Source organism: Salvelinus fontinalis, chromosome 2 (assembly GCF_029448725.1).
Source record: "Salvelinus fontinalis isolate EN_2023a chromosome 2, ASM2944872v1, whole genome shotgun sequence".
In the NCBI taxonomy this organism is placed as follows: domain Eukaryota; kingdom Metazoa; phylum Chordata; class Actinopteri; order Salmoniformes; family Salmonidae; genus Salvelinus; species Salvelinus fontinalis.
In genome coordinates this window covers 64,317,257-64,329,540 of record NC_074666.1, presented here as the reverse complement: position 1 = coordinate 64,329,540, position 12,284 = coordinate 64,317,257, and the positions used below count along the sequence as shown (strand labels likewise).

At 41.2% G+C, this 12,284-nt stretch overlaps 1 protein-coding gene across 1 annotated transcript in view; it reads right to left on the bottom strand.

Annotated features, from left to right (window-relative positions):
• Window positions 1–8,362, bottom strand: part of LOC129868359 (transient receptor potential cation channel subfamily M member 4-like) — a 67,505-nt gene extending 59,143 nt beyond the window's left edge. The window contains exon 1 of the mRNA XM_055942284.1: window positions 8,046–8,362. Coding sequence (XP_055798259.1) covers window positions 8,046–8,117 — 72 coding nt within the window. The 5' untranslated portion in view covers window positions 8,118–8,362. The remainder of the gene's footprint in view (window positions 1–8,045) is intronic.
• Between the last annotated feature and the right edge of the window lie 3,922 nt (window positions 8,363–12,284).

Sequence of the window (12,284 nt, the reverse complement as noted above, 5' to 3'; positions counted from 1 at the left end):
CACCACACCGGCGGTCACGAGTCATGAAGGCAGTCAAATTCCATGTGACCGTTTAGTCACCGTAATTAATTAGGCTTCTCCAAGCTCTGATTCTGCTGATGGTCATTAGTAGCCTACCAAACTTGAAAATCAAACACTTCATGAGAGCCCATGAACTCATGTTGCACAACATTTCTATAGGCTATGCAACTGTGTGAGAAAAAAGTGTGATGGCCTCTATTAAAAAGAGGAGAATCCCATCAGCTCTTTATACACTATACCTACATCATATATTACTCAACTTTCTTAATATTAAGCACATTGCTTCTCTTTACTATTAAGCACATTGCTTATCTTTACAACAGGAGTATAGCCTACCTGGCTGGCACGAAATTAACCACGGGAAAGCGTCCTCCATTCGCTATTTACAGTCCGTTCGGAAAGTATTCAGACCCCTTGCCTTTTTCCACAATTGTTTCCCCCCCTCATCAATCTACACATAATACACCATTATGACAAAGCAAAAAAAAAAAATACATTTTCGCAAATGTATTAACAATAAAAAACTGATATCACATTTACATAAGTATTCAGACCATTTACTCAGTACCTTTGGCAGCAATTAAAGCCTTGAGTATTCTTGGGTATGACGCTACAAGCTTGGCACACCTGTATTTGGGGAGCTTCTCCCATTCTTCTCTGCAGATCTTCTCAAGCTCTGTCAGGTTGGATGGGGAGCGTTGCTGCAAAGGTATTTTCAGGTCTCTCCAGAGATGTTCGATCGGGTTCGAGTCCGTGATCTGGCTGGACCATGCAAGGACATTCAGAGACTTGTCCTGATGCCACTCGTGCGTTGCCTTGGCTGTGTGCTTAGGGGTCGTTGTCCTGTTGGAAGGTGAACCTTCACCCCAGTCTGAGGTCCTGAGTGCTCTGGAGCAGGGTTATATCAAGGATCTCTCTGTACTTAGCACCGTTCATCTTTACCTCGATCCTGACTAGTTTCCCAGTCCCTGCCGCTGAAAAACATCTCCACCGCATGATGCTGCAGGTTTCTTCCAGACGTGACGCTTGGCATTGTTGTGGAAAATTATATAATTAGTCATGCTATCCAGTGTTTAACTGCTTAAAGAATAGTCTCTTGTTATATGCTGGTGCTTTTTCTAATCTGATACAAACTTGTCTTTGTGTGACTTAGTCAGAAGACTGGGCATATAGCTAAGATCCGTTTAGGTGCAACAGTAGCATGTGAGACATCCCATGAGTTTACTATCTGCAGGAAGTCAGCTGTAAAAAACCTTGCAGAAAGAAGCACATTATAGTGTGAACTGTGACCAAACGCAGCTATACGGTTGAGCCCTCGTGCTATCAACCTCGGCTATCTTAATCTGCACAGACAAACCAATTGCCTTTTACACTATGTTCCGTCCCTGTTTCCCCACATCTGCTAAACTGCCTTGTAGACAAGAGGTTGTACTTTTTCTATAAAAGCTAAGAGCCAACTATGTTCGTTGGGCCTTAACTATGCACTGTTGCAGTGCATGGTTAACTGCTCCATTTTTGCTAATCTACAGTATCTCTCTTCTTTAGAATTTCCCCAAAAATTTCAGGCCAAAGAGTTCAATCTTGGCTTCATCAGACCAGAGACCATTCTACCATAAAGGCTTGATTGGTGGAGTGCTGCAGAGATGATTGTCCTTCTGGAAGGTTCTCCCATCTCAACAGAGGAACTCTGGAGCTCTGTTAGAGTGACCATCGGGTTCTTGGTCACCACCCTGACCAAGGCCCTTCTCCTCTGATTGCTCAGTTTGGCCGGGCGGCCAGCTCTAGGAAGAGTCTTGGTGGTTACAAACTTCTTCCATTTAAGAATTAATGGGGCCCCCAGATAGCATATGATAGAAAAATTGCAGGAAATTAGCTGTAAAACGGCACCATTTTTTCTCAGCCTCATGACAAAATGTGAACAAAAGCATGAGATGGCCCACTGGACACACACTGGTTGAATCACCACTGTTTCAACCTTGAACCAACTTGGAATATACGTTGAATTGAAGTCTGTGCCCAATGGAGTCCTATAAAACAGCAAAAGTGTAGAATTGCAGGTAATTTGCATTTTCTCTTCCACAACAGATGTAGGATTTTTTTCAAATGTAATCCCCTTTTAGATGACATTTTAAGACAGCAAATGTGTGAGGACCACCAAAATCAAAGTGAGAACTACCACAGTCAAGGACCTCCAATATGCAGACAACTGTGCAATTATCGCTCACTCCAAAGCAGACCCCCTAAACTGCCCTCAAAAGCATCTCCGAAGCATACAAGAGTCTGGGACTGAGCCTGAACTTACAGAAAACAAAAAGGTGCTCCACCAACCTGCCCAAGGACAACCACCAAATCTGATAGCAACTCACGTTGGAAGTGAACCACTTGACAACGTGGAACACTTTGCTTACCTTGGCAGTCACCTCTCACAACGAGTCACCATTGAGGAAGTAATACAGATCAGGAAATGCTGCGCCAGCACAGCCTTTGGAAAACGGACAAATCACGCGTCCAAAAACCACAACCTCAGAACCAACACGAAACGCATAGTGTACATGGCTGTCATAATCCCAACCCTCTCTATGGCTGTGAGACGTGGGTGACATACAAAAGGCACATTCAAAAACTGGAACGTCGGCAGCAACTGTTCTTGAGGAAAATACTAAACATCAAGAGGGAGGATCGACGGACCTGCGTCCTGACCCAGGCCAACATCCCAAGCATAGAATCCCAAATCAACTCCGATGGACAGGACACTGCCCAAACAACTGCTGTACTGGCATCTGGCAGGGGTGAACGCAAGGGGGCAAAATAAAAAAGGTACAGACATCCTTAAAACCCACCTCAAAAAATAAACATAACAAACGGGGAACTCTACACTAAACAGAGCCACATGGCAACAATTTACACACCAAGCTACATTAGACTATGAGGACATTCGCACAACTCTGGCCAATGAAAAATTACACTTCCATCCCCTCCAACCTCACTTGCAGCGCCTGTAGACGGGTCTGTGGCTCCAGGATTGGCCTGCTCAGCCACAGCAGGACCCACAACAAGCAAACCACCTAAAAAAGAACTGTGGGAAAAAATTATCCTCCACCTCGAGGCATTGCTGATGACTGAATAAAACACATTTGATAAGAAACAACAGCCACACATGAATCATTATGTCACCAGAATAAGATCCTCAATATTTATTGGAATGGAGCATCAAACTCATCACTGTGTACTTTTGCCAAGTTCATAACTTATTTTGTCTGTAGCCTAATAAAATAAATAAAAAGTGCAACCTATAATTAAATTATAAAAATAATTAGCTCCTATTAAGCAAATGGCAGGTATTTATATAGATTGTGGGCCTGTCTCATACTTAAATCTTCCCTTTGTGCTAGATTGGGTTTAAACGCCTTCCATTTAATTTTTTCTGTATTTATTTATCTGGATTTAATTTGATAATTATTTACTGCCCTAGGGTTATAATTATTGCTCGGATAACCTTATTTACTATTATGTATTGATATCTTTTTCACTCTATGCGGTGCGCACTGCACATGCTTTCCCAAGTCATAGTGGGAGGACCACACAACATATCATCGCGTGACTCCAAGTTAACTTCAATATGATGGTTATTAAATCAATATTGGCGCATAAAAGGCGTTTTCTACCGCCATTTCGCACATAATACATTTTACCCATACAAAAAGATCCCACCATGTCAAACAAACAAATTGTCTGTTGACATTTTCGAAATTGTCCCTACATTTCCTGTTTCCATTAACCCGGTCGTGACTTTTTTTAATGCGTCAGGTACAGCAATTCACCCAGATGAAATGGTTGAATGGAAACCTGGTTAGTGTCTCTTTATTTGCTCTCTTGAAGATGTCCAGCCTTCAATTGCTTGTCTCTCCTTTGTTTATTTTTTTTGGATCAATGACTTTCATGCATAGTACACTATATACCAGCATGTGGGCTATCATGTCTTATCTTCACAAGTTTAGTTTGTGAGAGGCTGCATACAGACAGAATGTATGGGTCAACTGTTACTCATAACCTACATTTATGGTCTGTAAGTGAATGAATGAATGGACATTTTATTTTGATTCACAGACATTTCAATAATTCACAGAGATAATTCTTCCGATTTTCTGTGCAGTGCGCACCGCATAAAGAGTGAAAAAGATATCAAAACATAATAGTAAATAAGGTTATCCGAGCAATAATTATAACCCTAGGGCAGTAAAAAATTATCAAATTAAATCCGGATAAATAAATACAGAAAAAATTAAATGGAAGGCGTTTAAACCCAATCTAGCACAAAGGGAAGATTTAAGTGTGAGACAGGCCCACAATCTATATAAATACCTGCCATTTGCTTTATATGAGCTAATTATTTTTTTAATTTAATTATAGGTTGCACTTTTTATTTATTTTATTACAGGCTTTATCTAAAAATTTCCGCAAACGGAAATAGACAGAAAAACTTTTCAGTTTCTACTCATCAATCACCACACAATGCCAGAGTATATCTGGTGGGCTTTCAGGAATAAGGACAAGGGTATATTGTGGTAGAAAGAGCAATAGATGATCAAATCGATTTCATTCTTTATTTCTTTGAGGTCACAAAAGTTACATAGTCTTTCCTCTTCCATTTCACAATTACACCGACCTGTTTCAATATGCAGGAGCAATATCCCTGATCTTACCTGTTTCAATACGCAGGAGCAATATCCCTGATCTTACCTGTTTCAATACGCAGGAGCAATATCCCTGATCTTACCTGTTTCAATACGCAGGAGCAATATCCCTGATCTTACCTGTGCACATAGCAATCTCTTGCTTTTAGGTGGTTGTACATAATATTGCTCACACACAAATGCAACATTAATGAAACAAAAGGTTCTCAATTTGGGTTTATGGTTAATCCACCCATTTCTTTCCGTATTGCATCATTAGTTGTTTTTTTAAACAGCATCTGTGTCTCTCTTAATTTGGTTTTCATACAACTGTTCACAGTCCAACTGTTGGAAAAGGTCAGACATTTCAGGTCCCCATGCTCCCCCTATGTAGATCCCAGCTGGCTTTTCTGGCAATTGGCATATCCAACAGTCTATTCCAAAGTCTCACCATACACACCTTCCATCTCACCTCACATGGTTCCCAGCCCATGTCCCCAGTTATTACAAGTATAGGTGCAAACTTGTGGATACTTACACTGAACAAAAATGTGCAACGTACAACAATTTCAAAGATTTGACCGAGATACAGTTCATATAAGGAAATCAGTCAATTGAAATGAATTCATTAGGCCCTAATCTATGGATTTCACATGACTGGGAATGCAGATATGCATCTGTATTCCCAGTAGGGGCGTGGATCAGAAAACCAGTCAGTATCTGTTTTGATCACCATTTGCTTCATGCAACGCAACACTTATCCTTCGCGTCATGCTGCTGATTGTGGCCTGTGGAATGTTGTCCCACTCCTCTTCAATGGCTGTGCGAAGTTGTTGGATATTGGTGGAAACTGGAACAGGCTGTTGTACACGTCGATCCAGAGCATCCCAAACATGTTCAATGGGTGACATGTCTGGTGAGTGTGCAAGCTACGGAAGAACTGGGACATTTTCAGCTTCCAGGAATTGTGTACAAATCCTTGTGACATGGGGCCTGCATTATCATACTGAAACATGAGGTGATGGCAGCGGATGAATGGCATGACAATGGGCCTCAGGATCTCAATGCATTCAAATTGCCATTGATAAAATACAATTGTGTTTGTTGTCCGTAGCTTATTCCTGCCCATACCATAACCCCACCATGGGGCACTTTGTTCACAATGTTGACATAAGCAAACCGCTCGCCTACACTGTCATCTGCCCAGTACAGTTGAAACCGGTATTCATCCGTGAAGAGCACACTTCTCCAGCATGCCAGTGGCCCTCGAAGGTGGGCATTTGAATGTCAGTTACCATGCCAAACTGCAGTCAAGTCAAGACTCTGGTGAGGACAACGAGCAAGCAGATGAACTTCCCTGAGTCCGTTTCTGAAATTCTTCAGTTTCATCAGCTGTCTGAGTGGCTGGTCTCAGATGATCCTGCAGGTGAAGAAGCCGGATGTGGAGGTTCTGGTCTCGTGTGGTTAGACATGGTCTGCGGTTGTGAGGCCGGTTGGACGTACTGCCAAATTGGCTTATGGTAGAGAAATTAACATTCAATTATCTGGCAACAGCTCTGCAGTCAGCATTCCAATTGCACGCTCAAAACTTGAGACATCGATGACATTGTGCTGTTTGACAAAACAGTGGCATTTTATTGTCCCCAAAGTGGCATTTTATTGTCCCCAACACAAGGTGCAAATGTGTAATGATCATGCTGTTTAATCAACTTCTTGATATGTCACATCTGTCAGGTGGATGGATTATCTTGGCAAAAGAGAAATGCTCACTAACAGGGATGTAAACATTTGTGCACAACATGTGAGAGAAATAAGCTTTTTGTGCATATGGAAAATGACGGTGATCTTGTATTTAAGCTCATGAAACATGTGACCAACACTTTACATGTTGCATTTATATTTTTGTTCAGTGTAAAAGATAACATACGGCTCTGTTATTGACATGTTCATTTTTGAGATACCTCTTAGCACCCTAAACTCCTGCTGAATAGTCATTGTCAATAAGTAATTGTCACAAGGATTGAAAATGAAGTTATTCTTGTATCCACGTCACCACAGGAATTCTGTGCCATTTATGATCAATTTACAGTTGTGCAGATTTTATTTATTTATTTGCCAAACACAATGGCCTTACGCTATAGCCCTGAGTCGGTAGATTTTTTGGCAATGAATGTAAAGCTACTGGCATAGACGAATGTAGGCTATATCAAGATGAGGTTACAACAGGTTTGGTGGAACTGTAAGATCAAGATTAAGTTACAAAACGTTTAGTGGTGCTTGTAAGCACTTCTAGACTACTGAATTTCAGTCATTGGTTGATGCGATTGAGGGAATTATATTTAAATGACAACCACAAGTCTGAACTCCCATTGAGGTGACGTTGTCACAGACTATTTACTGCAATTTACCTCTGGTTGGAGAGTTAAGGCACACTACCCTACCAAGCAAAAGAGCAGTAACTGCTCATAGAGTGAAACTGAGAAAAAGGACTTCAACGTTTTTTTATTGTAGGCATATCATTGGAGATGTGGTTATCTGTTGTCTTACTATGAGATTAGACATGACCTTTGACCCTAGACTGCAGTTACTGCCTTCTTGCTTGGTACACCCACTGAAATACGTTTCCATGACGATTTTATTTGTTTACACAAACTTGTTTTCATATATTTATTTGCATGTGGCTGTCAGTGTCATGTAGTTCGATACTTGTATCAGCAAAGAACAATAAATAATACCAAGGTAAACAGTACACACTGCAGCCCAACGCTCAGTGAAACCAAGGTAAAAGGCAGTTACTGGCATTTTTGGGGGGGTTCACTGTAACTTTTTGCAGTTACTGCAAACATGACTCCCATTTTCTCCATAACACAACACAATGGAGGCAGGTTATGTGTCCACATTATAAAGCATGTATTTGATGTATAAAAATTTAAATAACTAAGTTTGACCAAATGTGCATCTACTGCTGTTTTGCTTGATAGGGCAGTATAGGGATAGGCTATCACTCTCCCAGCTAGTCCATGATGTTTTGCGTGTCTGTTTTGACAATTGACGGGCGTCAATTTTTACCTATATCTGCGTAATCCCACTTGGGTCAAACTCCCGGAGTACTGCAAATTTGACTCCTAAATTACATCCGAGTAAAATGTATATTTTGGAATAAACGTTTTATTTATTATATGATAAATCTGTTAACGCTATATTTGTTGCATTCGGCGAAACATTTAACAAATAAACAGAATCACATGGTGCATAACATATTGTAGCGTAATTTACGCACGATTTTGCCATGCGTATACCCAAAGGTTATTTAATGTTCGAAATTGCTCAGTTTATAATAGTCAACCAAACCTGATCTTTCTCAGATTTTTCTGTTCCCGTTCTCCTTCCGCCTCCTTCATGCCGTTTATCCGTATCCTTCATTATGCACTCTGTACCCCTCCCTCTCGCCTCTTCTCTGGCAAGGGAATAAAACAAATGTTCGAATAGGTCCGAAACCCAAAAACAAATAGTTTGAAGTTGACCGCTGGAAGTGCACTGGTTCTGTATGGGGTGGACACAGCGATGTAAAACTAATCGGAATGGTCAACTCGAGCTGCGCTCCGCCCACAACCAGTCTCACCGAGCAACCTCAAGATGTTTACAGAGCTCGATGTACAGTTGCTCTGTGTAGTATAGTATAGCCGAGCCCACGACAGGTATGTTGCAGGCACGGTGTAGAAATGGGAGGATTCCAAAGGGATGTTTGGGAAGGGAGGGCAGGAAAGAATGTCCGGTGCATCTCGAGTGCATTCAATTACATCGCAGTATCAGTGTTTCCCCATCTTTGGACCAACAATCGTGAACGAATGAAACCTTTGCACTAGCATGTTTAACATTGTTTGTGGTGTTACTGTTCAATCAGGGCGCAAATTCTCATTCAAACGCAAACGCGCATCATCAAAGAGAGTGGGACCGCTCTGACTCTGATAGGCAAAACAGAAAAACGGAAGGGTGGTGGCGAAAAAGTTAGAGAAACCAAAAAAGAGCTCTTGAGGCCGTCAATGCTAAATGTGGGAAATTAATACTTTTTTTGCTAAAGGTTCTGGTTCTGCTGGTCCGAGTGTGTCTGTGAGAAATTACAGATAATTTGCTCTGGAAAAAAACAGAAAAACACAGTCACGCACACAAACACAGATCATGTACTGCCAGTTAGGCCTAATATTTTTGCTGTATATTGTATGACATATATTTCATACCTACTATAGTAGGCTAATTGTGGAAGGTGCATTCGGAGGAACATTTGGACACTAGGCTACTTGCAATATAGCCTAACGACTCGTTCGATTGGCTTTTATAACACATAGGTAAGGCAATGGCCATCTTCTACACATCTATACTGTGCTTTTAACAAAAAAACGTGATGTATTACAATAAAGATCAATTCGTGGACTGTCGGTGTGTTTTAATTGTTTGATCAGTTTATTCGCTTCTGAATCTGTCTCTTGAGCCCAGCGAGTGAGTTTATGAGCTGGAGTAACAAGTGACTCTGGTGTCGGGTTACATTACATAGTCACAGCACTGAAGGCTGGAATGTCCCACCTATCTTCCGCTTATTTCATTTGTTGAAAGGCCTGTCACGACTTGGCAGAAATATACACATAAACGCAAGGCACTGTCAAACGAAGCACACAACGCTGGAAATCTATCCGCATCCACATGAACTAGTCCCGACATCGTTCTTTGACAAACACTGAAGGTTGTATATTAGATTAAATAAAAGAAAAGAGAGGGGGAGAGAGATACAGCCAAAACATTAAGGAACTGGAAGTCTAGCAGCCAAAACATTAAGGAACTGGAAGTCTGGCGGCCAAAACATTAAGGAACTGGAAGTCTGGCAGCCCAAACATTAAGGAGCTGGAATTCTGGAAGCCCAAATATTAAGGAACTCTCGTTTTTTCGGTAAATGGTTTATTACGGACCCTTAAAGTGTTACTCAAAGTGTTAAAGTAGTTGGGAATGAATAAACACATATTAGACAAATGAGAAAAATCACTGAATAAATGCCATTGGCTCATATAATACCTTATAACAGCCTAACTAGATATTTCAAATTGGTGTATTTCAAGTGTTCCCCTCTGCCCACTTTAGATAAGTGTTTAAATATTAGGTACATGTAATTCAATAGAAGAAATCAGGAGAACACTTTATTTTAAAGGTCTGAAATAAACCATTTATAAGGCATTTATAAATTGTGTGGTCACCATTTATTAATCATTGAGCCCACATCAATTAACCATTTACTAATCATTAGTTAAGTCTTTTTGCAGCTATTTATACTTCATTAATACTAAATAAATGTTTTGAGTGACCAGTGTAATTTCTCACAAAAAGATGGGCCTGGCATTGGTAGACTTTCCTGCTCTACCTGGTAAAAGAACAAGCGCACAACATAGGATGTTTAAGGAAATATACAGTGCATTCGGGATGTATTCAGACCCCTTGACTTTTTCCAAGTGTTGTTACCTTACAGCCTTATTCTAAAATGGATTAAATATTTTTTCCCCTCATTCATCTACACACAAAACCCTATAATGACAAAGCAAAAATAGGTTTTTAGAAATGTTTGCAAATGTATTTTTTTTTTAAAGAAGAAAATATCACATTTACGTAAGTATTCAGACCCTTTACTCTGTACTTTGTTGAAGCACCTTACAGCCTCGAGTCTTCTTGGGTATGAAGCTACAAGCTTTGCACACCTGTATCATCCGGTGTCTTGTGTGAACTTAAGTATTCTCTCTAATTCTAAACTTTCTTTCTCGCTCTCGGAAGACCTGAGCCCTAGGACCATGCCTCACACTACCTGGCATAAGGACTCCTTGTTGTCCCCAGTCCACCTGGCCGTGCTGCTGCTCCAGTTTCAATTGTTCTGCCTGCAGCTATGGAACCCTGACCTGTTCACTGTGATTATTATTATTTGACCATGCTGGTCATTTATGAACATTTGAACATCTTGGCCATGTTCTGTTATAATCTCCACCCGGCACAGCCAGAAGAGGACTGGTCACCCCTCATAGCCTGGTTCCTCTCTGGGTTTCTTCCTAGGTTTTGGCCTTTCTAGGGAGTTTTTCCTAGCCACCGTGCTTCTACACCTGCATTGCTTGCTGTTGGGGTTTTAGGCTGGGTTTCTGTACAGCACTTTGATATATCAGCTGATGTAAGAAGGGCTATATAAATACATTTGATTTGATTTGATATTTGGGGAGTTTCTCCCATTCTTCTCTGCAGATCCTCTCATGCTCTCTCAGGTTGGATGGGGAGCGTCGCTGCACAGCTATTTGCAGGTCTCTCCAGAGATGTTCGTTCGGGTTTAAGTCTGGGCTCTGGCTTGGCCACTCAAGGACATTCAGAGACTTGTCCCAAAGCCACTCCTGCGTTGTCTTAGCTGTGTGCTTAGGGTTGTTGTCCTGTTGGAAGGTGAACCTTCGCCCCAGTCTGAGGTCCTGAGCGCTCTGGAGCAGTTTTTCATCAAGGATCTCTCTGTAGTTTTCTCCGTTCATCTTTCCCTCGATTCTCACTAGTCTCCAAGTCCCTCCATCCGAAAAGCATCCCCACAGCATGATGCTGCCACCACCATGCTTCACCGTAGGGATGGTGCCAGGTTTCCTCCAGACGTGACACTTAGCATTCAGGCCAAAGAGTTCAATCTTGGTTTCATCAGAGCAGAGAATATTGTTTCTCATGGTCTGACAGTCCTTTAGCTGCCTTTTGGCAAACTCCAAGCGGGCTGTCGTACCTTTTACTGAGGATTGGCTTCCGTCTGGCCACTCTACCATAAAGGAATGATTGGTGGAGTGCTATAGAGATGGTTGTCCTTCTGGAAGGTTTTCCTATGTCTACAAAATAACTCTGGAGCTCTGTCAGAGTGACAATCGGGTTCTTGGTCACCTCCCTAACCAAGGCCCTTTCCCCCAATTGCTCAGTTTGGCAGGCTGGCCAGCTCTAGGAAGAGTCTTGGTGGTTCCAAACTTCTTCCATTTAAGAATGATGGATGCCACTGTGTTCTTGGGGACCTTTAATGCTGCAGAATTTTTTTGGTACCCTTCCCCAAATCTGTGCCTGACCACAATCCTATTTTGGAGCTCTACGGACAATTCCTTCGACCTCATGGCTTGGTTTTTGCTCAGACATGCACTGTCAACTGTGGGACATTATATAGACAGGTGTGTGCCTTTCCAAATAATGTTCTAACAATTGAATTTACCACAGGTGGACTTCAATCAAGTTGTAGAAACATCTCAAGGATGATCAATGGAAACAGGATCCACCTGAGCTCAATTTCGAGTCTCATAGCAAAGGGTCTGAATACTTATGTAAATAAGGTATTCATTTTTTTTTTAAATACATTTGCAAAAAGTATGGAGTATTGCCTGTAGATTGATGAGGAAAACAATTATTTGGATACATTTCCAATCAAATCAAATCAAAATTCTAATCAAATTTTATTTGTCACATACACATGGTTAGCAGATGTTAATGTGAGTGTAGCGAAATACTTGTGCTTCTAGTTCTGACCATGCAGTAATATCTAACAAGTAATCTGACAATTTC